Here is a 24,355-nt window from a genome sequence, read left to right as displayed (position 1 = left end):
GTGAGTGATTTAAAAAAAACTCGTTGATGATTGGTTGATCTAATGCTCCACAAATTGCTCTTTGTTCAAAAACATTTTCAAGATCCTCCTGGTGAAAAAAAATGTCTCAAGGTAATGTATCGAAACACACTTGACATATCATGACAACTTCTTTAACCACTTTTGCATGTCAAGATTTATATGAAAAACGAATACCAAATTGTTTTGGGGTGTGAGATAATTCAACAAAGACCTTTTATAATACATAACCAATAGATCATGTTGAACACAGGAGAGAAATGTCAATAATCATTTACATAGATGTGCCAAAGCATTTAGACCATGTCCAAAGAAATGAGAAACTGCTTTTTTGATCTGCACAAGTTGCACAATGATGTGAAAATTGAACAAGTAGTCTTGAAAAATTCCATCCTAATCTGAGAAATGTACCAAAGCAACTGAGAAAAACTTGAACACTGATAAACACACATTAACAATGCCAACAAGTGTACATGAAAGAAACCTAGCAATATATTTAAAGGTACCTGTGTTGCTCGTTTATACTGCTTTGAGTGTTTTACAACGCCGTAAGTGGGCGGCTGCACAGGATTGTTGGTGACACATACACTATTCACAAAAAGTTAGAGAGAGTCGGGCTCAGCCCAAAAACTGAATATTCCTAACCTCCCAAGAGTGATGATGAGCTCATGTTACTTTTCCTTTCTTCCGCTGGGTCAAGATGAGAAAAAAATTCTCAGAGACCGGTTTGTTCATCATTCGTGTCCTCATAGGCTCTGTTGATCTGCCCCTCCGGCTCAGGCTCGTAAGGATTTTCCACCCCCATGTTTTTCGACTTCCTGCAAAGGTAGATGAACATAACGTGTCATCTGCATGCACGCGACGTGGTTGTCGAACGTGAAGCGACTTCGACTTACTTCCTACGCTCTCTGATGCCAGAGATGATGAGGAGGAGCCCCATTAGCACCACCACTCCCATGACCACTCCAAACACAACCAGCCACACCTCCACCGGTTGCTCCACGGGAGGTGAAAGTGTTGCCGGGATACCATCAAACTCTAGTGTGTGGTCATCCAGCTGGAAAGCGTCGTTGATTCGGCCTCGGGATAGTCTGTGATCCACGCAAGACATAACGCTCGAATATATTCAAGGAATTATCCTCACCTCTCATTATTTTCACTGGAAAGTTTCCAATTTGGCGTATTTCCTAAATTCCCCGTCTTAACTTCCCATGAAAATTTACAGCAAAATTTCCCACCCCTTTGTAACCGTAAGAAGACAAAGAAGTCAAATCATTAATAATATAAAGTACAAACAATTTGCATACATATCTACTGTCACTTGTTATTAAAATGTTTTGCTGGGTTTTTTTCAGAAATAATGTTTGAAAAATGAACATCTACGACACAACATTCCTACATTGTGTACTTGAGTCATTAGTTTTGAGATAATTTTTAAACTGATGCAATGCTAACTATTTGCGTAGATAGGATTTTAAAATACCTTTGCTGTTGGTGGCTTTATGAAGGCAACAGTGTGATAATGGATTTAAATTATTTGCAAATATGAATACATTTCCACTGAAAAGCTGTCAAACCATTTTCAACAAGCAGTGGTAATAGTAGAGAGCAGCAAAAGCTCAGTGTGTATGGACCTGACAGTGAGGACTTCTGAAAGGGACAACTCATGTCTAAATGAAGCTCCTCAAATCATTTCAGACAGTATGGCTTACTGACACTAAGATTCCTTAACGTGGTGACAAAGCATGATTTTTGTCTTTAAATTAAGATCACCTACTCAGATCAACAGAAGTCCTCTGCAAGATGTCAGATGTTTGCGACAATGCACTACTTCTGTCTAACTGAAGCTGCTCAACTCACTTCAATATAGTTCAAGATAGTACAAGATAACTATGTGGTGATTCACACCACTAAAAGATTTCTGTAATGGTCAAACTTATTGAGATGCCCCCGGATGTGCTACATTCAAGTTTGGCCTCACCGTATGGCTGCCTTCAAATCTTCTCTTGGCACGTATACGGATGGATTATTTGGGTTGGTCACCACAATGTAGAAGGAAATCCTGGGTGTCTGTTTGTAAGTTATGACGTTGTCTGCTCTGCAGATGCAAAAAAAACCCAGAGAGAAACGTTGTAACATAGCAGCAGTAACAAGACCAAAAGATGAGACAAAGCAAAACATACTGACGTGAAGAGAAGAGTGTTGTTCTTTTGGCTGTAGTATTGTCGCAGGGCGTAAGCGACGCTGGCCCTGAACAGGTACTGCTCGTTGGGGTTCCAGGAATACTACAACATCATTTTTTTAGCCGATTATTACATCCCATGTCATTTTTGGTGTGCCATTTTGCAACATATGCTGACTAGTAAAAGGACTACTTACAGCTTCATCACCCATGGCCATTTTTAAACTGAGCCTCACTTTGATGCCATAATCAGAATCTGCAATCATGGTCAATAAATCCAATATATGACATGGGTTCTACTTTAGCTCGATGTTTTGATTAACAAAGCAATATGGCGTTTTTAAAAATCACTTTTCACGCTCATTTTCCATGCACTCATAATACGTTCGAGGTCAGTTTGACCATAGACCCAGAGAAGTTTTTTTCCCCCTAAAACATGATACAGATGCTTTGGCAAGCTTTTGAGAACATGCATTTTAACTACAGTACTCACATGGATCTACTGCTGCATCCCAGCCAACAATGCGGTTATGTTTCATGTTGTCCTCCTTCAGCCAAACGTAAAGTTTTTGGAAATAGTCCAGCAATGGCCCAGCATCCATCTTGATATCTCCAGATATTGTATGCAAAGCTCGGGTCCAGGACTGGGACCGACCCAACTCTAACATGTTCCTGACAAAAAAATGATTGGTGATGACTGCTGAAAGGAAAACTCGGGCCACCACATTAGGTACAACTACACAAACTAATGAGATAAAATAAAATACGGCTGTTAATGGAAAGCTAACACAGTATTAAGTCATGCACCCTATACCGTGATAGCATGATAAGCTGTCTACTGTAGTAACCACTGTCCTTGAAAGGGTTAAAAAAAAAAAAGCAGAACTGTGAACATGGGACAATCTCCTTGGGGAACTTTGCACATTGTGAAATGTATGCGTACACTGTAGATTCCTGGCTTTTGGGCCATAAATTCCCGTCTGTATCGCAACAATTATATTTACTTGCTGTGAGAAATTTCAGAAAACTGTTTGATCATCGGTCGATTTAATGCTTCACACCTGTCCCTTCATTAGAAAGTCAAGTTGCTTGAGGGAAAAAGCCTCATGGAATCAGGCTTCAGCAGCATGGAAGAAGATGTAGCTTGCACAGTGGTGTGTTATGTTGCATTTATGTAGAGTATTGAAAATTTCTGTAGTGACGTCATGTTGACAATAAAAAGAGGTGGATTAAGCTATAGAAATACAAGTGAAGAGGGAGATATATATCACACATAATGTGGTGAAGTTGGTGTTTAAAATTCAATTTAGCTGCTTATTTGGGGGGGGGGGGGGGGGTTAGTAAAGATGGGTCATTTTGACCAGGAGGACACAGGGTGTGTACAGGAAATGAGGACAACAGGAGGGTTAAGTTCAGTAATTAGCTGCTTCCTTTCTTTCTTTTTTCAGGCTCCCCCGATTAAATTGTTGAAAGGAGAAGTGACAATGTTACCTGAGCTTGGTGCCTGCCGCTGTTGAGCCGGTGATGTCACACGAAGACAAAGCATCGGACTGACCGGCAGCATGACAAAGGGCTTTTTGGAACTGGAACTGGTAAATGGTTCTTGTGAAGTACCTATATGTAAAGCCATGAAAAAAAAAACATAAAGATGACCGTTGTTAACGTTTCTCAGAATCAAGTACAGTATTTGATTTGGTTTCATGGATCTGTGTGTGTATACATCACACATCTGTTTGTATTTAAACATCCAGCCATCCATCCATCCGTTGTGTATGGCATTCCTGAATCTATGCGTATATTACGTGATGACATAATAGTATGTGACGTTGTGTACCTGGAAGAGTGTCGAATAAAGTGGGAATGGGAATGGTGCAAATCCAATCTGCTCAGTGGTGGTTAATAAGAGACAAGAACACGACACCATCCATCCATCATTATGTCTATTTTATTTTGTAATGTTTTGAATGGCTCACTGAGTAAATGTGTAAGCAAGATCAAACTAGAGAATACTTATTTTTTACTCATCTTTTGATGAGTAAATCTTAATTGGCGCGAATACTCACACAGAAGTTTGGATTGTTGGGCTTTTGAGTAAACCTAAAATGTACTACAAGCATTACAGGTCCACTGAATTTGACCTTCTCTAAACTTGTGAATAAAAATGTCTGTTTTACCTGATGAAGGAATAGTCTCCAGAGACGTGGAACAAAGCAGCAGGGTCACAGTAAGTCTCATCCCTCGGCACGGGCTCCACCACGCCAACTAGCTCCCTCCTGTTAGGTTAGACAACGCTGATTGTAGCAGATGATTGAACCAGCAGGGATTTATTTCTATTGTTTCCAATTAAATGATTCATTGTCTGTAAGGAGGCAACGTGTCTGTCTGCCTACTTCATCTCCCACCAGCGCTCCATCCATTTATCCTGTGGGATGTTTCCTGCAAAAACCTGCCACCTCCACTCCTCCAGCATGTAGGTGAAAGGCAGAGTGGCCACAATGGTGAGCGCCTGTTTTAGCAGGAAGTTCATCTCTGTCTCTATGGCGATAAAATAAGAAAAAAGGAATTTGACATGTAGTGTTGACGTTGAGCCACTTGATGGCGGTGGACACAAGCTTGACAAATAGCTTACGAGCTAGCTAGCTCAATAGATGCTAGCTAGATGGATGGGCACATGCATGGGATGAAGGATGGAACATTTTATGATTAAATTGTTGCATTTTGGTATGTGGGGTGAATAAATCTATAAATAGGACAACACAAAACAGTTTAATTGACAATAAATGAATCAATATGCAAGGTTACATTTGTATGTGAATAAGAAATGAGGATGGTAGTGAAGAAATTAGAAGAATTAAAGCGATACATTTCTAATACCAAATCTAGTCACGTTTTGAAGAACCTTTTTTATTTTACCATTATCATAGGTGAAGTTAGAAGGCAGGAGGTCAAGGCTCTGCAGGTGCTTAGGTGTGGCAGCAGACAGGGACATGATCTCGCCAACGGCCTCGTGGAAACCCTCATTGGCACCGTCTCTCAGGAGGTAGGACAAGTTCCGATAAGCCATCTGGTACTGGTTGTGGCCCATCTCATGGTGGACAGTCAGAAAGTTCTCCATGTTGACTTGAGTGCACATTTTGATCCTGAGGGCGGTACAAGATATGTCGACGATGGCACTTTTATTGGGGAATAAAGATGTGTTGTGATACCATATCAGATATAGAGTACCAATAAAACAAATTGCGATAATGTTCCTGATGAGTCATAGAGATAGAACAAACATTAAATCAATGAAGTTTAGAAGAAAACAAGCCGCATTGGGAGCATGTTATCAAGTGTCATTAATTTAGCTTTATTGTTCCTAGATGCAATAATGTGAAAACGTGACGGTCTAAGATGAAAAAAAAAGAAAAAAAAACCTTGTTCAGCTAAAATTACTTGTGCAGTTGAATCTCTTTTTTTTAATAATAATTAAAGTATTTCGATGGCCGAAGTCAAGTGAACATCAACACGAAGATTCAAATAAAAAGTGAAAAATACTTTACAGTACTTAATAATGATTCAATAAACATTTTACTGCACATGAAAGGTAAATAAAATTGTTCCCCCAATGTATGAAAATGAAAGGTTCTATCTACTTGAATATAAAACTAGTGGTTTAATTGTCTACTAGTAGGCCAATAAGTAGTGAGAAGAAATGAATTTGTAAGCCTTAAAATGGACAGCAAGGGTATGGAATACATACTTGAACGACTTGCCATACTGTACGTGAGCTCATATGTCTCTTAATTGTTTCTTTGTACTTTGTTCAACTTTATCTATGATGTCAGTGTGTGTGTGTGTGTGTGTGCGCGTGCGTGCGTGCGTGCGTGCGTGCGTGCGTGCGTGCGTGTTACCTAAAGTCCTTTCGGTTCCCCATGTCCCAGGCTGTGGGATGACAGACTACCTTGCGTCCATCTGCAGGCTTCACCAGCATAGAGTTGTTCCAGAAGTTGTCAAACATTTTATACAAGCCCACCGATTCAAAAAACTTCTCCGCCTCTTCAAACAGTCGGCGCTCAGTCCAGCCCTGAAATTCACGTTGACGTGGATTGAAAATTGATGGATACAAATTTCCATTTGCTTTTTGTGATGCACTGTATTTGTATTTATACACTCTTACCTTCTACACTCTATTCACAAATCTCGACTCACGGATTGAGTGATTAACTTTTTTTTAAAATTATAAAACGTTCTCTGAAAAACTCATCTGTTTGCTCTTTTTGTGCTCATGCCAAAGTACCGTCTAATGTAAAAGTATTGGCACTATCTTGTGGTATCTTGGTGCCAAGGAACTACATTGCAGTAGGTTGAGGAGCTTCATTTCATGCTTTTCTGCTATCTCATGGCAATTATGTTCAAGTGAATGGAAGTGGAAACAGACTCTGTTGTACTGCACCTTTTCCACCATTGTTTTGCTGACATCAATCTCACCCTGGTAGGGCATTGACAGAGGATACAAGTTAGTCCAGAATCTTCCCCACATGTCGCCTAGTATAATCACATGGAAACAAAAGGCCCAAAAAAAAATCATCCAATATCCAAAATCAAAGACAAAATATAGAATGTAAATTCAAAGTTACTGATTTATTGAAGGCAACCACAGTGTGAAAAATAATAAAATTGTACCCAAGAGATGGGCTGGCAGAGGTCCTTGTTCATCAATATGCCCTTTGTGTACTTTCATCAGCTTAGCCCTCACATAGGCATGTAGCTCCTTGTATAAGGGCAGGATCTGTGGGAAGACATCTTGCTATTTGTATCCAGGCACACATAATGGACATTCTCTCTTCCTTCCATGTTTTAAATTCCAAGACACTATACGGACGTACCTGTTTATAGATGGAGCGAACATCTTCCATCAGCTGATCCCTGGTATAATCATATGGACTTTCCTCATCAATAGTCTCATAGTTATATCTCCAGTAAGCGCCATAGTCCTCAAACCCTTCAAGTGCATGGATTAAAGGAGAGAATTTTAAAAATCTAAAAAATACTGCAAGAGGTTATTTTATGGCACTAGGGTAAATTACAAAGGGTGAACATTTTCTGGTAAAATTTAAATAAAGTTCCAAAGAAAGCTAAGGCGGGAATTTTTTAAGTCACCAGCAGTTATCACCAGCTCATTGTGTATCTAATGAAGGTATCCGTTCATTTTGTCTGTTGCCACACTGGCCAAGAAGAGTGACAATCTTCCAGACACGCATGGATTGTTGTGTCCTTGACCACAGAAATGTTTCCATGTGAAAATGTTAGCGTGTCACATGTAAAAGGAGAAGGAGAGGAGCTGCAGAAATTGTTGGCGAATGAAGTTAGCCATGTTAATGGTAAAAAGATTGATGATGATTAATCAATTGAAGTGGATAAAACAAAACATCCGGAATATTAAATCTTGAAAAAGCAACATCAAGTTAACTTCATCGTGTAGTTATGAAATTTGTACTGGCTTGGTGAGGCCAGCGTTAGTGAACTTCGGGTGTGGACACAGTCAAGTAGGAGCTCTGGGCCAGTGGGCTAATGTTAATATCGAATCCTGATATTTCCAACTAACTTTAAAAAGCCAGTGATAAAAATTTCTCCAAAAAGAGAAGAAGCATTACGAGACAATGAGTGGGATCACCATTCAGTTTTGCAGCTTCGTTCTTCAGAAGCACATAGTCTTCATAGAGCGGCCTCATCCTCTTCCCCACCTCCCTCCTCCATCCCTCCCACACGTGCAGAAGCTCCGAATAGTTGCGGCTGGTGGCCATCACGTGTTCCAGGACTATAAAAAACAGCACAACTTAGTCAGCAAACTGAAACTCCCCTAGGGTATTGGCTAATCCAGGGGTGGGCAAACTTTTTGGCTAGGGGGCCGCATTGACTTTTAAAATTTGACAGACGGGCCAGGTCAGCACGAGCTATGGTCCATTAAAAAAAAAGCATTTGTTGACAGTCCATATCAAACATCAACAGAACAAAAGCATAAAAGTACTGTATTAATATACTTTTTTAAAATGACAACAGTGTTGTTGATGACCTATTTTAGCCTGTGCATTGCTGCAGATGGGTTGTGATCAGACCAGTAGAAGTAGAGCGATACAGAGGTCCTAGGTGGTCGAAAAGACCCCCCCCCCCCTTTCCCGTGTTCTGCAACTTCAAGTCAATGCGCCACCTGGCGGTGAAATGCTTGTCATTACAAGTCCAATTGAAATGAATGCAATCATTCACATCGAACCTTAATTGTGGACTAACCTTTGGCGGGCCGCATTAAAAAGACCAACGGGCCGGATTCGCTAATCCCAAAAACTACGACAGTCGAAGTTTGGCTTTAATGTATGCCTTTTCGTTAAGAATGAAATTCAGAATGTTCTCATGTGATTTTGGCACAGATAAATGATGGTAATCGTTAGACCCGTAAGTCACTCGGAATGCGAATGAATGGTTTCTGAGTTTGATTCTCATGAGTATTTTTTGGTAGACAGTGTTGTGAAATGTTGACTTCTGCGATGGGTTATATGCAGAGGTCTAATTTTCGGTGCTCATACAGTGCAATGCACACAATGTAACTTTATCATTTTGTTGCGGTCATCATGTGATTATCACTGTTGTTAATATGTCTGTAGTTGTGCCCATTGTTGTCTCATTCCTCCCCATGGTGCTTCACACGCTTCGATACAGTTTTCTTTGTTCGGTCTATTCATTTCAACACAACCAAGTAATATTTCTAGCAGGTTTTTTAGATCCACTTAATTTCTCTAGCATTTTTTAAAAACATGCAAAAAGAATATATATATAATGATGATTAAAAAATACAGATACAAAACTTGGATGGTAAATATTTTTTTACTATCAAATTTCAGACTTTTTCATTTTTTTCAAGTGTGTGAGGAATTCAACATTCTAGATGGCACAAAAATCCCACAAGATATATCTTTGCAACTAGATTTGATTTTTTTTTGTTTACACTGAATATTTTGATGGTTAAAAATTCTATTTTAACCACTAAATGCTGCATCTTAAAATTCTAATTCCAAGTCAGATGGCACCAAAGTCTGGATCAGATCAGCCATATAAATCTAGATTTTACAGATCATCATTAAACATTCACTGTTAGACATTTAAATTCAGATGGCACAGTGCATGAAGTTTTTCTTTGCCAAGTGCTTCCTCATGTGGGGTTTTTATGAGGAGTGTGGGTATTGACCTACTCAGTGTGTGAAGTGCTTTGAGATAAATTCAGTTTTGAATTGGCGCAGCACAAATAAAATTGACTTTACTTGAAAAAAGGCAACCGCAAAAAAAAAAAACTGTCTGCAGCAGCGGCCATTCCGATGGAAAACACCTTTCAAAGCACAATTGGTCAGATTAAAGCAAATCTTTTGTTCACTATTGCAGTTTGCATTCGGTCATCATCCTAACAATTAAAAAAAAAAAGACAAGTATACGTCCTTTGCATGTTAATTATAAGCTGCCCCACTCCATAAGCGCATGTTAGCTTATTAACAGTGTGTACCTGGCTCCAAAGTCTGACAGTTAAGAGGGTCGTCCATCATGCATACAGTTGCTGTGCTGTAGATTGTACTCATGTCGCTCATGATCTTGCTCAGCTGCAGGCAGATTTGCAAGAAGTAAAAGGGGAACTTGGTGAGATCTTGAAAACACAGTAAGAGGGGAGGCTTTTGAATAGACGAGAGAATTTTAACAAATGGAACTGAGCCGTGAGTCTTACGTGTGAACCTTTATCCTGTGACAGAGCACCAGCACCTTTGTCTTGTAGTGTGATGAGCTGCAATTTAATCTGAGGATCCTTGATTTCCTTAATGGGGAATTTCTGAGCATGGTCTGACCTTTCAGTGTAGAACTTGCCCCACATTTGACCCTGTTCTGACTAGAGACATGAAAACAGACACATTAAATAAGCCATCCACACGGTCTAGAGGCTGTTTTGAAGGGGAAAAAAAGACTCAAAATTCTCACCAATTTCTCTGAGTTCTCCTTTGTGATGTTGGTGTTGTAGGCCCATGATGCCAGTGAGTACTGATACATACGCTCACTGGCCTCCTCATCAAACTTTCGCAGGAAGTCCCGTGCCTCATTCTCCACTAGCGACTGAGAAGAAAGAGAAACACAGAAAGCCAACGCGCAAAGGAAAATCTTTCCTGACATGCTGAGACTCACACACAATCACACTGTGAGAAGGAAGGACACTGAACACTCTTATACACTTTCCATAATCTTCTGCACTGCCTTGGCCTTTGGACAGAGTCATAACTGAGGGTGTATCTGAGTTTATGTTAATAGATAGCGTGGTTCATTCCAGCGACCGCTGAGCTGGTGCTTGAAAACGAAATAATAGACATTCCTCGGATGCTGTAAAATGAGTTTGACACAATTTATGAATGAGCATGTTGAAAGTAGCTGACCCGGCGCCTCACAATGACAATCTGTGGTTAGTGAGAAGCCGGCATGTATTGCATGTTGAGAACCGCGTAGAGATCATTTCACAATTGGAGGGCATTTCCTGCCCTCCTCCCATGACAGAATAAAATAAAACTTAGATCAAAATCATATCTAAATAAATGTTTTACATTAAACAGTTGAGATTTGAGGTATTGTGCTTTTTAACCCTGGAGAACCCACGGTGTCAAATTTGCCCCCTATAAATGATGCGATTCAAATGCTACCCTTAAATTCCAAAGGTTCAAATTTGGCCCTCAACCTAAATTAGGATTAAGGCATTTAATATTTGAAAAAAACATATATTTTGGTGTTCAGTGAACATATAGCAGTTATTTAATGTATAATTCATCATTTTCCAAAGAAGAACAGGACTTAACAGATGGGTTAAGGGTTACTGGGTTAGAAGGTTTCAGCCACTTGAACATTATGTACAAATAAATTCCAGTGAAGTTGGAACATTGTGTTCAACAAAATACAAAACACAATTTTTTGCAGATCATGTTCAATCTACATTTAATTGAATTTACAACTAAGACATAATATCTAATGGTCAAACTGATCGACTTCATTGTTTTTAGCATATAATCTTTGACTTTTAATTTTATGGCTGCGACACATTCCAAAAAAGCTCGGAAATGAGGAAAAAAAAAGACTGAGAAAGTTGAGGAATGCTCATTAAACACCTGTATGGAAAATCCCACAGGTGAAGGAACTAACTGTGAACAAGTGGATGCCTTGATCGGATAAAAGGAGCTTCCCCTGAATTGCTCAGTCATTCACAAGCAAAGATGGGGCGAGGTTCACCTCTTGTTAAGAACTGCGTGAGATAATAGTCAAGCAGTTTGAGCACAACGTTCCTCAATGTACAACGGCAAGGAATTTAGGGATTTCATCACCTACCACATTCTGCACATGTTACAACAGTGTGGCTTTGTCGTGAAGGAGTATGGGTACTAGAGTGGCCTGCCTGCAGTCCAGACACGAATTGAAAATTTGTGGCACGTTATGAAGCGTAAAATATGATAACAGAGAACCCGGACTGTTGAACAGCTGAAGCTGTACATCAAGTAAGAATGGGAAAGAATTTCGCCTACAAAGCTTCCTCAATGAGTCTTCTCAGTTCTCAAACATTAATTGAATGTTGTTAAAAGAAAAGGTGATGCAAGACAATGGTAAACATGACCCTGTCTCACCTTTTTTGGAACGTGTTGCAGCCATAAAATTCTAAGTTGATGATTATTTGCTAAAAACAATAAAGTTTACCTGTTTTAGCATTAACTATCTTGTCTCTGTATTCAATAAAATATAGGTTTAACATTATTCACAAATCACTATATTTTATAGTAATTAGACTCTGATTTTGTCTTTCATCATTCAAGCAATCATCAGACAAGTAAAATTCTAAGAGCTTTTATTATAATATCTCTGACCATGGGTAAGCCTAAATTCAAGTTTTTCTTCCCCCATATGTTTTCAGCCATTATAGAGTGCGGCACTGAAACCAAAGTGATAACATTGCTTATTAATATCAGAAAGATACTTGATCAAATCATTTTTTTCCCTTATACAGCTACATTTCAATGCGATTATTTTTATTTGTCTCCTTCTTGAAAAATTTGTACTGTATTTGATCACCGTGTCCCTGTAATGTCAAGAAACAAGAGGAAATAATTGAACAGTGCAATTCCTTATCAGCGAGCAGTGAATTTCATAGCATCATAAACAGCAAGTCACCTGTTCGGCCTTACACGTTGATAACAGAGCAGCAAAGGGTAGCGCTGTACTGTATTTATTATTGTCATTCATTACCAGCACCAAAAGATGATTTCATTTCCTACCATGAAAAATGTAACAGCACAACAATAGCATTGAGTACAGTACACTTATTATCCTTTTCTTTATACTTTGGAATGCCATTGACTTAAGTTAATGTCGGCGTTCCTTTTAAGAACTCTACTTGTTTTCATAAAATACGACCAGTTTTGACTGAACAGAAACACTGTCATAAGCAAACAGCGTCCTCTTTTGGTTATAGTTGGAGATGCATTCCTAATACAATGTCGCACCTTTTCCACTTAAATTGGCCAAAAACCAAACGAATAGAGACAATATAGCAAATGAAGGCTGGAAAACACAAATATGTCTGTCTACACGTACTCGGATAGGGTTTTCTAACCTTTAGTGAGTCAAAGCACATATTTTCTATGAAAAAAAAATCCCAACACATCTGCCATTCAAAAATTCACCCACATAAGGTGTTTTTCGGTCGTTATCATGAACTAATTTAGCATTTTATTGTCAGTCGTTTCACAACGTTAGCAAAGCTGTGGGAGCACATTGTTTTGACCGTGTGTCCAATATTTTTTTTTTATTCTCAACGACCAGAGGCAAGTTAATAATAAAAGGGAAGTGTTGGTTATTGAATGTTTATTGTAAATTATTGACAGTAAAGAGGCCTTTTTACTTTTCTACTTAGATAAGTAGCTTATGGTGTAGTGGTACACTAGTCCGACTTGTGTGCGGGATGTGTGGGATCGGTTCCCACTCAGTGACGATGTGGATGTATATGTGCATGGTTATTTGTCTCTAAACATCTCTGGCGACCAGTTCAGGGGTCATTCCACCGTTTGCCCAAAATCAGCTAGGATAGGCTACAACAATTCCTGCGACCCTGACCCTGTTCAGGATAAGCAGTGTTGAAAATGGATGGATGGATACTTTTCTACATAGATTTTCAGCTCTTATTTGTTAAATTTGTTGTGTTTTTAAAAAAATAATAATTAAAAAAATGACTTGTCCCAAGGGTATTAGGCAAATCATATGAGTGCTTTTGCCAGCTCGACTTTGCTGTATACCATTGGGTTAGGCGCTGTCATCTCTGAGTGAGGCGCCTGTAACGGTTTCCCGTCAATCCCCCTGTTGGTCAACCCTTCAAACTTGCCACAACAGCAGATTTAGTGCAGACGTCTCTATACTGACAGAGCCTGGTGGCTATATGGGAATCATGGTGAATGAACGAGACAACAGGCCGGCTTAACGCTTGGACCACACATTCAGCAAAATGTGGTCACTGCACATTGTTTACCAGACGGACCCTTATGTTGTTCAACTCCTCTGCAAGATACAGTAAAGTGCATTTGTGATTACATTCACAAGCTTTGTTTACAGTTGTATCTACAACATGTTTGCTTTGGGATTCATACTTGAGCTAATTCAGTGCTGTCCAAATACTGTACACAGCTTGCTTAATGGCTGGCAGAACATATGAAAAACATTCAATTAAACATTATGAAGGAGGATTAGGGCCACGGCGAAAAGAAGAAAAACTCCATCCATCCATCCATCCATCATCTACCGCTTATCCGGGGCCGGGTAAATCGACCGGTAAATTGAGAGCTTCGCCCTTTGGCTCAGCTCCTTCTTCACCACGACAGACCGATACAACGTCCGCATGACAGCAGACGCTGCACCAATCCGCCTGTCGATCTCCCGCTTCCTTCTGCCCCCACTCGTGAACAAGACCCCAAGATACTTGAACTCCATCACTTGGGGCAAGATCTCCTCCCCGACCCGGAGGGGGCACTCCACCCTTTTTCGACTGAGGACCATGGTTTCAGATTTGGAGGTGATGATCTTCATCCCAACCGCTTCACACTCGGCTGCAAAACGCTCCGGTGAGAGTTGGAGAGCCCTGTTTGAAGGAGCCAACAGCACCACATCATCTGCAAAAAGCAGGGATGCAATACTGAGGCCCCCAAAACGGACCCCCTCAACGCTTCGGCTGCGCCTAGAAATTCAGTCCATAAAGGTTATGAACAGAATCGGTGACAAAGGGCAGCCTTGGCGGAGTCCTACCCCCACTGGAAACGATTCCGACTTACTGCCGGCAATGCGAACCAAACTCTGACATCGGTGGTATAGTGACCGAACAGCCCGTATCAGGGGGTTCGGTACCCCATACCCTCGAATCACCCCCCACAGAATTCCCTGAGGGACACGGTCAAACGCCTTCTCCAAGTCCACAAAACACATGTAGACTGGTTGGGCGAATTCCCACATACCCTCGAGGACCCTGCTAAGGGTGTAGAGCTGGTCCGCTGGTCCACTGGTCCACTGTTCCACGGCCGGGACGAAAACCACACTGCTCCTCCTCAATCTGAGGCTCGACTTCCTGACGGAGCCTCCTCTCCAGCACCCCTGAATAGACCTTATCAGGGAGGCTGAGGAGTGTGATCCGTCTATAGTTTTAAAAAGAGGGACTACCACCCAGGTCTGCCGATCCAGAGGCACTCTCCCTGTTGACCACGCGATGTTGCAGAGGCGTGTCAACCAGGACAGCCCCACAACATCCAGAGCCCTGAGGAACTCCGGGCGGATCTCATCCACCCCTGGGGCCTTGCCACCGAGGAGCTTTTTAACCACATCGGTGACTTCAGCCACAGAGATAGGAGAGCCCACCTCAGAGTCCCCGGGCTCTGCTTCCTCCAAGGAAGACGTGTTGGTGGAGTTGAGGAGGTCTTCGAAGTACTCTGCCCAGCGGTTCACAACGTCCCGAGTCGAAGTCAGCAGCGCCCCATCCCCACTGTACACAGTGTTAGTGGTGCACTCCTTCCCCCTCCTGAGACGTCGTATGGTGGACCAGAATTTCCTCGAAGCCGGCCGGAAGTCGGCTTCCATGGCCTCACCAAACTCTTCCCACGCTCGGGTAATTGCCTCGGCGACCACCGAAGCTGCGTTCCGCTTGGCCAGTCGATACCCGTCAGCTGCCTCTGGGGTCCCACAGGCCATAAAGGCTCGATAGGAGTCCTTCTTCAGCTTGACGGCATCCCTTACTGCTGGTGTCCACCAGCGAGTATGGGGGTTGCCGCCACGACAGGCACCAACCACCTTACGGCCACAACTCAGATTGGCCGCCTCAACAATAGAGGCACGGAACATGGTCCACTCGGACTCAATGTCCCCCGTCTCCCCCGGAACATGGGAAAAGCTCTGTCGGAGGTGGGAGTTGAAACTCCTTCTGACAGGGGATTCCGCCAGACGCTCCCAACAAACCCTCACTATACGTTTGGGTCTGCCAGGACGGACCGGCATCTTCCCCCACCATCGGAGCCTACTCACCACCAGGTGGTGATCAGTTGACAGCTCCGCCCCTCTCTTCACCCGAGTGTCCAGAACATGCTCTGCGCCTCTCACCATGAGCAACTCCAGAGTGGAAGAGAGTCCAGCCCCTCTCGAGAGAACTGGTACCAGAACCCAGGCTGTGTGTGGAGGCAAGTCCGACTATATCCAGTCGGAAATTCTCTGCCTCACACACCAGCTCGGGCTCCTTCCCTGCCAGAGAGGTGACATTCCATGTCCCAAGAGCTAGCTTCTGCAGCCGAGGATCGGACCGCCAGGGTCCCCGCCTTTGGCTGCCGCCCAGCTCACATTGCACCCGACCCCTTTGGCCCCTCTCATGGGTGGTGAGCCCATGGGAAGGGGGACCTACGTTAGCTCTTCGGGCTGTGCCCGACCGGGCCCCATGGGTGTAGGCCCGGCCACCAGGCGCCTGCCAACGAGCCCCACCTCCAGGCCTGGCTCCAGAGTGGGGCCCCGGTGACCCACGTCCGGGCAAGGGAAACCTTGGTCCATCTATTGTATTCATCATGAGGGTCTATGAGCCGTGCGGTGTCTGCCCCTCACCTAGAACCTGTTTGCCATGGGTGACCCTGCCAGGGGCATAAAGCCCCAGACAACTTAGCTCCTAGGATCATTGGGACACGCAAACCCCTCCACTACGGTAAGGTGACGGCTCACGGAGGGGAAGAAGAAAAACTGTTACAGAAAAATGTTGAGTTGATTGAAGGTATCTTGAACAAACATTGTCCTTTAGGCTGTTTTTCCTTAAATACATTACTTTATAATAATCTTAGCTCATCTTGACCTACATTCAATTGTTTTAGAACATTTTTAAACAAAGTAAATGTTATCAAAATTGCTTTCCATCCTTCTGTTTCTTTGCAAAAGGATATGTGGAGCATTTCATAATGTTTGAAAAAAATACACTGAAAAAAATGGTGTGTTGAATTTACTCAATTTTATTTTGGTCAACTGGTTGAACAACATAAAAATTAATGTAAGTAGGTGTAGTCCACTTAAAAATGTACAGTATATGGATCCAGATGACTTCATTTCATGCAAGCATTTGACAAAATCCATCTGAAAAATGTTTTCGCTGTATTGCAATACATTAGCATTTGATCTTTTTGAGCAGTGTATTTTTAAACATACAGGTCAGGAAAATCCTGTGTATCACTTTTATGGAGGCTATATTTAAATTGAATCAATTTACAGCGAGACCAGTGTTAATAATGTTCAAACTTTGCATTCTGTCACAGTGGCTTACAATTACATTTACATACTTTAATAATAATAATGCATTTTATTTATAGGCGCCTTTCAAGACACCCAAGGACACTTTATGTTAAGGAATTATTCCGCTAGAAGTAGTAGTAGAACATTGTTGATGAATTTCATCTTGCTATGAGAACTATTGACACTAGTCTCTGTCCTAAACATTTGCTTGTACTTAAAACAAAGAGTGTAGGGTGAAGTTGGGGCCCTAATTCCCCTTGAGTGATTAACAGCCCCCTGGCTATCTTCTTTCCGCCTCCCACTTCGTAAAAGTCCCTGAAGGCTGCCAAGTGCCTTCGAGGAGTAAACCTAGTCTCAAGGTCTGTGAACCAGCAGATATGGTCTGCACTTTGTCAAAATGCCAACATTGAACTTTGCTTGAATTTCTTTGTTTCAGGTTTTTACATACGGGGAAGGACTGCCCGCCCCTACTTAACATAATTAACATACTATGCCTATATGTACGTGTGACTGTAGTTGCTCGGGGCTTCCTGATGAAATCTGAGACTCACAGGAGCCCGAATCGATTCGTGTTGTGTTGCGATAAACTGAAGAAAAGACTACGTGGTGTTGGGTCTTCTTCCACCTTATAGAGAGATAAAAGAATCTGTAACCAAGGAAGGGCCAAGAGCAAATTGACAGCTCCCATTCCTCAACAAATGGCGTCACGAACAGGGTCTCTCTGGAAAAGACCGACACCGGTTTCAGGACCTTCAGACTCAGGCAGTAACCAAGGAGCGCTCCACTATAACCAGGTAAGACACACCTGTTCCTGTTATTACGGGCAAAGTGTCAAGATTCGGCTTATGTCCAATAAGGACCAAGCAAATCAAACTGCTCTGAACCTGAATGTGTTGAACCAAGTATAGTGATTGGGTCTTGTAGGTGGCAAATAACAAATTGATAAATTGTAGGACTGACGACTGGAGATCGCGGTCTGAGTAAAATGAAGTACTGTACAGGAAAAAGGAATTAAGGTATAGGTGTGAGGTATATTCAAAACAATATACCGTCCAAACTTTGCCACTGAGTCGTAGATAACTGAATTGGCACAGTTATTGAGGCACCACGTAGGCGGTTTAAATTAGGTAGAACCGCTGAGTCGTAGGTTTGGCTAGTAGCTGACGAGCAAAGACCATACTGAGTTCGTAGGCAATTAAAAAATTAGTGGTTTATTGCTGAGGCAGGTCCAGGTAATTTTTATTATTCTGGATGCTGTTAAATTGTTGTAGGACTGACGACTGGAGATCGCGGTCTGAGTAAACAGCTGTATATTTAGGGCAAGTTAGGGACAGCTCCATTGTTACAATTGGAGAATTACGTGACGTCACACGGTCCATAAGGGAGTATATTGGACGGTGAGTATGATAAAAACATGGTGAACTGTAAGATGGACGGAACGCCTGAAGGCAAGAAAACGGTTAAAATATTCTGCAGGTAAGTAGGAAAGAAAGGAAGGCGAATGCATTGCGCAGAGAGAGAAAAGGGCGAATGCACTGCGCAGAGGGGTAAGTAAAGCGAGAAAACAAGGTCTTAAGAATAAATTGTAAGAATAAGACAATAGTTTGAAATATAAAAAGAAAAACTAAGTGTATTCAATTTGAGCTATAATAATAATATAATAATAATAATAATAATTTTATTTGTGGGGGTCTTTCTATGATTCAAGGACACCTTACAACAAGCAGTTAAAATCACGAATACAATGTTAAGATCAACATCAAATAAAATAAGAAAAAAATATAACAACAGAAAGAATAATGGCTTTATGGTACGAGTGAATAGGCTTGTCGAAACAGATGTGTTTTGAGGCGGAATTTAAAATGTGTTAATGAGTCTGTATTACGAAGGTCAGCGGGGAGTGTGTTCCAGAGCTGGGGAGCAGATCAACTGAAGGCTCTGTTTCCCATGGTGACGAGACGAGCAGGGGAGGCAGAGAGAAGGAGAGAGGAGTAGGAACGAAAAGAGCGGACAAGTGTAGGAATGTGGATGAGGTCCGATAGGTATGGAGGGGCTAGTTTATGGATGGCTTTGAATGTGAGGAGTGAGAAAAGAGCGGAGCCGGTGGATGTTTCTAAGATGATAATATGATGTGGTTGATATGCGAGGGGAAAAGAGAGGGTCTAGTTGACAAGTAGAGGTTCTTATATATATTGCATTTCATGGGCGGCTTGACCACTGCCTTTGACATTGGAAAAAGAAAAAAATATATAACCAAAGCAACTCCGACAAAGTTATGATAATCAAGGCAGCGATGATGCCTCCTTCACCGCATGGGGTGAGGAGCGCTAAAATTATGACCTCACTACAAGCGCCGAGTGGTCACTTGTACATAGACAAGGCGGAAGAAATTGGAGCGGAAGGTCAATCTGCAGGCAGAGAGACCTGAGCTCACCACACACACGAAAATGTGTCTATATTCATCACAATCGCAGACACTGTTGTGAGGGTTAAAGATATTGAGTGAATTAAAAAAATATATATAAACGTCTTAACAGAGGGGCACTTTAATCATTGTGTAGGCTCCACAGGCAAGTCTGTAAGCACAAACCTACAGGAAGGGGGATAACACATACTAGCCGTTTTACTGGCCCCCACCCGAATCCCTTGTGTGTCAAGCTTCCCCCTGATCTGCCCAGGGTGGGTCATAAACAATTGGTAAAAGTAGAAAAATGTATGCAAATTAAACAGGATAATGAGAGCATGAGTGTTTGGGATGCGACCACTTTTGTAACTAAGGAGACTGAATTGACGAGGCAAAGGTTGCTGGATTTGCCCAAAATTGACTATGACATACAGTTGTGAGCAATTGACTGGCTTAAGAGTAAGTATTTACCCAAAGAGATTATGGACCTATTAGAGGGAATAGCCTCTTGCAAATTGAATAGGTTGAATGATAGACAATCAGACGCGCTGAGTTCCATTTATCCAACAACATTGGGTCCTTCACAACAATTGGCGTTTGAATTGCTAGCTGAGGTACACCCAATGACTTATTTGGTTAATTGTATGGATGCTTGGGTGACTGTCACAGGACAGGACCCCAATAGTCATCCATTGAATCAGGCTTTGTTCAGGCAAGCAGTGCTGGGGGGTTGTCCGTCTGATGTGCAGAAAATGATGACTAACTCTCCCACTCTCCCCACTTCAGATGACGTGAATTGGCGAACTCATTTCCTATATTATGTGCAACAATCTCGAATGAGAGCCGAGGAAGAGACTGAGAAAACATCCAAGCTACAGAACAACTTTTTGAATCCACAAGTACAAGAGGCTGAGAGAGCCTCCAGTAATGCATGCAAAAAAGAGAAACTTGGGAGATCTAATCAAATGTCAATCAGTGTCTCTCAACAGGCTCCACCACGGCTGATCACACCCACACCGCAGCTCCAAGCCACACCTCAACATTACGGCCTGCCCACAAGGCAGGGCCGAGACGCATGGCTGGGGGGAGGTCTGAGACGGGAAGGTGGGCGTGGACGAGGAAGTCACGGGAGCCAAGCTGGCTGTTTCATTTGTGGTGATGTGAATCATTGGACAAGGAAATGCCCGCACCGCCGGCACCCACCTGTTCATCAATCAGGCTATGATCAACAAGCTCTGACTCCTCCTCCGCAAAACCAACAACAATGACAGGATACGGCACCCCCACATGGACAATACCCATCTGCTCCATGGGTACCCGAATCCCCAACGATAGGGATCACTGCTGGCCTCACTGAAAGACTTTCATGAACTTGAACATGCTGGACCACACTTGCTCCCAATGCCTGCTGATACAAGGCTGACTGTTGCTAAAGTCAGCCGATGACCCACCACTGAACTCTGTCTTCCAACAGTATCGGCTTTGGTCTCCTTAGACTTCCTCCATATGACCTTACCATCCGCTGATCGGTCCTTCCCACTGCACAATGCTTTTGACAATCTAGAGATTGAAATTTATCGCATGGCCTGGTTGGGTGAAACACAAGGCAATTTATTTAATGTTCCCTCCTCTCAATTATTGTAGGTCCTGAAGGGTGTGGCAGCCAGAGTGGACCTGTCAGAGGATCTCATCTCATTGACTGGTATCTAGGCCTGACATGGCCACGCCGCTCATACTGTTTTTGCCGTCTACTCAAATATACAAAAATTCTCAATCATGCACATCTTTTGTAATCGATTTAGCTAAGGTTTTTTCCATATACCACTTTCAGAATCGTGTAGGGAATTTTCTCATTCTCTCACCTTGGAGTTAAATTTTACTACACTCGGTTGCCCCACGTGTTCGATTTCGTCTTCTGGAATTTTTATCCAAGTGCTTAAACAGCTACTCTACTCTTTCCGACATACGGATGGCGTTGTGCTTATTCGGTATAGTAATGCGTCATCTAAGATTTGTTGTTTGGATGCCATGTGGTGGCTCCTTTGACGTTTGGCTTTTTGCGGTTTCAAACTATCGCATGTGAAAATTACAATGCGCACTTCCTTTATATTTTTGGGGAGACTGAACACATCAGAAGGTACAGCCTGGTCTAGCTGATTTACTTAGATGTTTCTGAAAAAGAAGGTTCTGTTTCTGTAGTTCTTTTTCAGAAAAGAGAGGGGAACGTGAATGGCAGGAACGTGAACAACAGGGAAGTAAAAGACTAATTTTGATGAATTTTGACATACGTCAGCATGCAATTGGACCCAATTGAACAAAAACATTCAGCATGCATCAGAGATGCGGCAGCATGAGACAAAACTTTACAATGAAAAAAAACTGCCACAGGAACATCGATTCAACATAGTGAAGAAAAAAAAACTTAGAGCGGTTCTGCTAAAACCAAAAGAAGTAGTTATTAAATGCAGGGCACATATTAGAAGGACTTTCCCACGTAAAAGACAAAATGAAAAAATGACAAAGCAGACTAGATGACTAAAGAGACAGTAGAAGACGACTTGATCTTTAGTGATGGAAGTGGAATCAAAAATGGGAAATTGTATGTTTTCCAAACTAACAACCTTATTTCAGACCAAGAGAGGGTATCCTGGAGGAGAAGAACTAACCGGGTGGCCAGGGATGAGACTGGTTTGTATCGGCATGAAATTGATGGACGTCCAGTCCTGTCGGCAACTAAATTGAAGACTCCAATTCGGGAGGCATGGGTTTTTTCATCTGCAATTCAAGGTAAGCTCGAACCAACGTATCAGAGGCTTATATCAAAAACTCAGATGGTGATGACCTCAGAGAAATCAGATTGGGATGAGACGCTACCACTTGCGCTTTCACCATGAGGTCCACCGTTAAGGCCACCACGGGTCTCACACCTTTTAAGATGGGACGTGACCAGGAGTTCCCCGCTCCATGGCAATCCATGGACCCAGGCGCTCTTCAACAAACGAATCCCCATGAAGCAGACAAGGAGTCATTGAGTGTTCTCGTCTCCTATTTTCAGGAGCGGACGAGACTCCTGGGTGACCACCCCGAAACCACAGACGTATCCCGAGCATGTGTATCTGGGGGTCCTACAGCGGAAGTGGCACCAGCCGAGATGAATGGGACCACGCAGAGTGACAGAAAGGACCCATCATGCTGTCTACCGGGAAGGAATGCGTCAGCCCCAAGAAGCGTCTCCAACTTCAAAGTGACATTCAGAAGGACGACTGGACGTGAAACCAAGACAAAGTTCTCAGGGGGCCCAGAACTAATAACATATCTTCCTGATTATACTGGTTATTTTGGTCTCTATTTCTCTACTAATGTGGGCACTGATGTCAGGCTTCACTGAGACGGTTATTTCTGGCTGCAGATTGTTTGATGATGCTTTGCACAAGACAGAATTGGTTGTTCCGCTTTGACACCGAAGTTTTGTGATCACAATATTAATTGTGATCAAGAGAGGGATTGTTAAGGAATTATTCCGCTAGAAGTAGTAGTAGAACATTGTTGATGAATTTCATCTTGCTATGAGAACTATTGACACTAGTCTCTGTCCTAAACATTTGCTTGTACTTAAAACAAAGAGTGTAGGGTGAAGTTGGGGCCCTAATTCCCCTTGAGTGATTAACAGCCCCCTGGCTATCTTCTTTCCGCCTCCCACTTCGTAAAAGTCCCTGAAGGCTGCCAAGTGCCTTCGAGGAGTAAACCTAGTCTCAAGGTCTGTGAACCAGCAGATATGGTCTGCACTTTGTCAAAATGCCAACATTGAACTTTGCTTGAATTTCTTTGTTTCAGGTTTTTACATACGGGGAAGGACTGCCCGCCCCTACTTAACATAATTAACATACTATGCCTATATGTACGTGTGACTGTAGTTGCTCGGGGCTTCCTGATGAAATCTGAGACTCACAGGAGCCCGAATCGATTCGTGTTGTGTTGCGATAAACTGAAGAAAAGACTACGTGGTGTTGGGTCTTCTTCCACCTTATAGAGAGATAAAAGAATCTGTAACCAAGGAAGGGCCAAGAGCAAATTGACAGCTCCCATTCCTCAACACTTTACAATAACAAAAAACACAAAACAATACGGGTTGAGCAGTGGCAGCCAAAACACACTTTGTAGGAACAAAACCTCTGCTTGGCTCCTGAAGACACCTTGGGCCTATTATGCTCCAGTATCCTAATGTTGGTCACTGTAGTAGTACTGGGGGCCTTCTTTTTGAGATGGTATTTGATGTAAAAATATGGTCTATACAAACTGAGGAATACCTTTCAAAGTAGTTGGATCTTGTGTAAGGTAGTCTTGCCCACGTCCTGCCATCCCCTCAGGCATGACACGACATAGAAACAACGCAGGTATCACCGGAAGTGGAACGCTTGCCCGGAAACCACCGACATGTGCGTCAAGGAAGAAATGTTAGGATCGGGAGTGGTTATTTACCTGACGACGGGTTAATAGCATTTCCGCATGTTCTCTTATTTTGAAACTCACCCGTGTGTTTTCCGGTGTTCGTTTTTTCTGTCTTGACGTTGCGCGGAGGCGAACCCGTCCGTGATCGCAGAGGCGGCACGCATCCCCCTCCTCCTCCCGCACCTCCTCTCACACCACTGACCTGAGCTCCTGAGCGTAGCCGTGTCCTGACTGCATGTGAGTGTGCGTGTGTCTACGCGTGAGCGTGTGCGTGAGTGATGCCCATAGGAGGCCAGCAGCAGCGGCGGCGGCAGCAGCATGGAGGATCTCAAGGAGAACTTTGGATTGCCGCTCGGGAATAACGCGTGGTCGACCTGAACCTCGTCAGGCTGCACGTTTTGGATATATTTGTTTGGATGTTGTCCCTCTTTCCACCTTTTCTAGACGCTGGGAATTTACATTTGCTTTTC

The 24,355-nt window shown here is 42.6% G+C and overlaps 1 protein-coding gene across 4 annotated transcripts; it reads right to left on the bottom strand.

Moving 5' to 3' along the window:
* Nucleotides 1-321: 321 nt before the first annotated feature.
* On the bottom strand, nucleotides 322-24,331 carry ace2 (angiotensin I converting enzyme 2). Of its 4 annotated transcripts, none has more exons than XM_052063083.1 (20): nucleotides 23,967-24,331; nucleotides 23,744-23,850; nucleotides 10,196-10,327; nucleotides 9,948-10,106; nucleotides 9,732-9,825; nucleotides 7,857-8,000; nucleotides 7,069-7,184; nucleotides 6,866-6,971; nucleotides 6,636-6,727; nucleotides 6,094-6,266; nucleotides 5,114-5,340; nucleotides 4,591-4,735; nucleotides 4,375-4,473; nucleotides 3,692-3,814; nucleotides 2,694-2,872; nucleotides 2,398-2,456; nucleotides 2,206-2,303; nucleotides 2,000-2,116; nucleotides 915-1,109; nucleotides 322-836 (listed from the first exon to the last, which is right to left on the bottom strand). In XM_052063083.1, exons 3-20 carry the CDS (start codon nucleotides 10,262-10,264, stop codon nucleotides 734-736), a joined length of 2,298 nt encoding a protein of 765 aa, XP_051919043.1. In that variant the 5' UTR covers nucleotides 10,265-10,327; nucleotides 23,744-23,850; nucleotides 23,967-24,331; the 3' UTR covers nucleotides 322-733. The 4 variants fall into 4 exon arrangements, with proteins under 4 accessions (XP_051919043.1, XP_051919044.1, XP_051919042.1 ...); XM_052063084.1 differs by having other exon boundaries at nucleotides 24,088-24,331; XM_052063082.1 differs by lacking the exons at nucleotides 23,744-23,850; nucleotides 23,967-24,331 and having other exon boundaries at nucleotides 10,196-10,799.
* Nucleotides 24,332-24,355: the final 24 nt, after the last annotated feature.

This window comes from Hippocampus zosterae, chromosome 4 (genome assembly GCF_025434085.1).
Source record: "Hippocampus zosterae strain Florida chromosome 4, ASM2543408v3, whole genome shotgun sequence".
Taxonomy (NCBI): domain Eukaryota; kingdom Metazoa; phylum Chordata; class Actinopteri; order Syngnathiformes; family Syngnathidae; genus Hippocampus; species Hippocampus zosterae.
This window is presented reverse-complemented; position numbering and strand designations above follow the sequence as displayed.

What these genes read in the sequence shown, in the direction of transcription:
- ace2 (XM_052063082.1), bottom strand. Translation starts at nt 10,384, where the DNA reads ATGTCAGGAAAGATTTTCCTTTGCGCGTTGGCTTTCTGTGTTTCTCTT. An exon ending in CACAGGATAAAGGTTCACAC is followed by an intron (nt 9,826 to 9,947) that starts GTAAGACTCACG and finishes ATCTGCCTGCAG; the next exon opens with CTGAGCAAGATCATGAGCGA. An exon ending in CGAAGCTGCAAAACTGAATG is followed by an intron (nt 7,185 to 7,856) that starts GTGATCCCACTC and finishes ATGCACTTGAAG; the next exon opens with GGTTTGAGGACTATGGCGCT.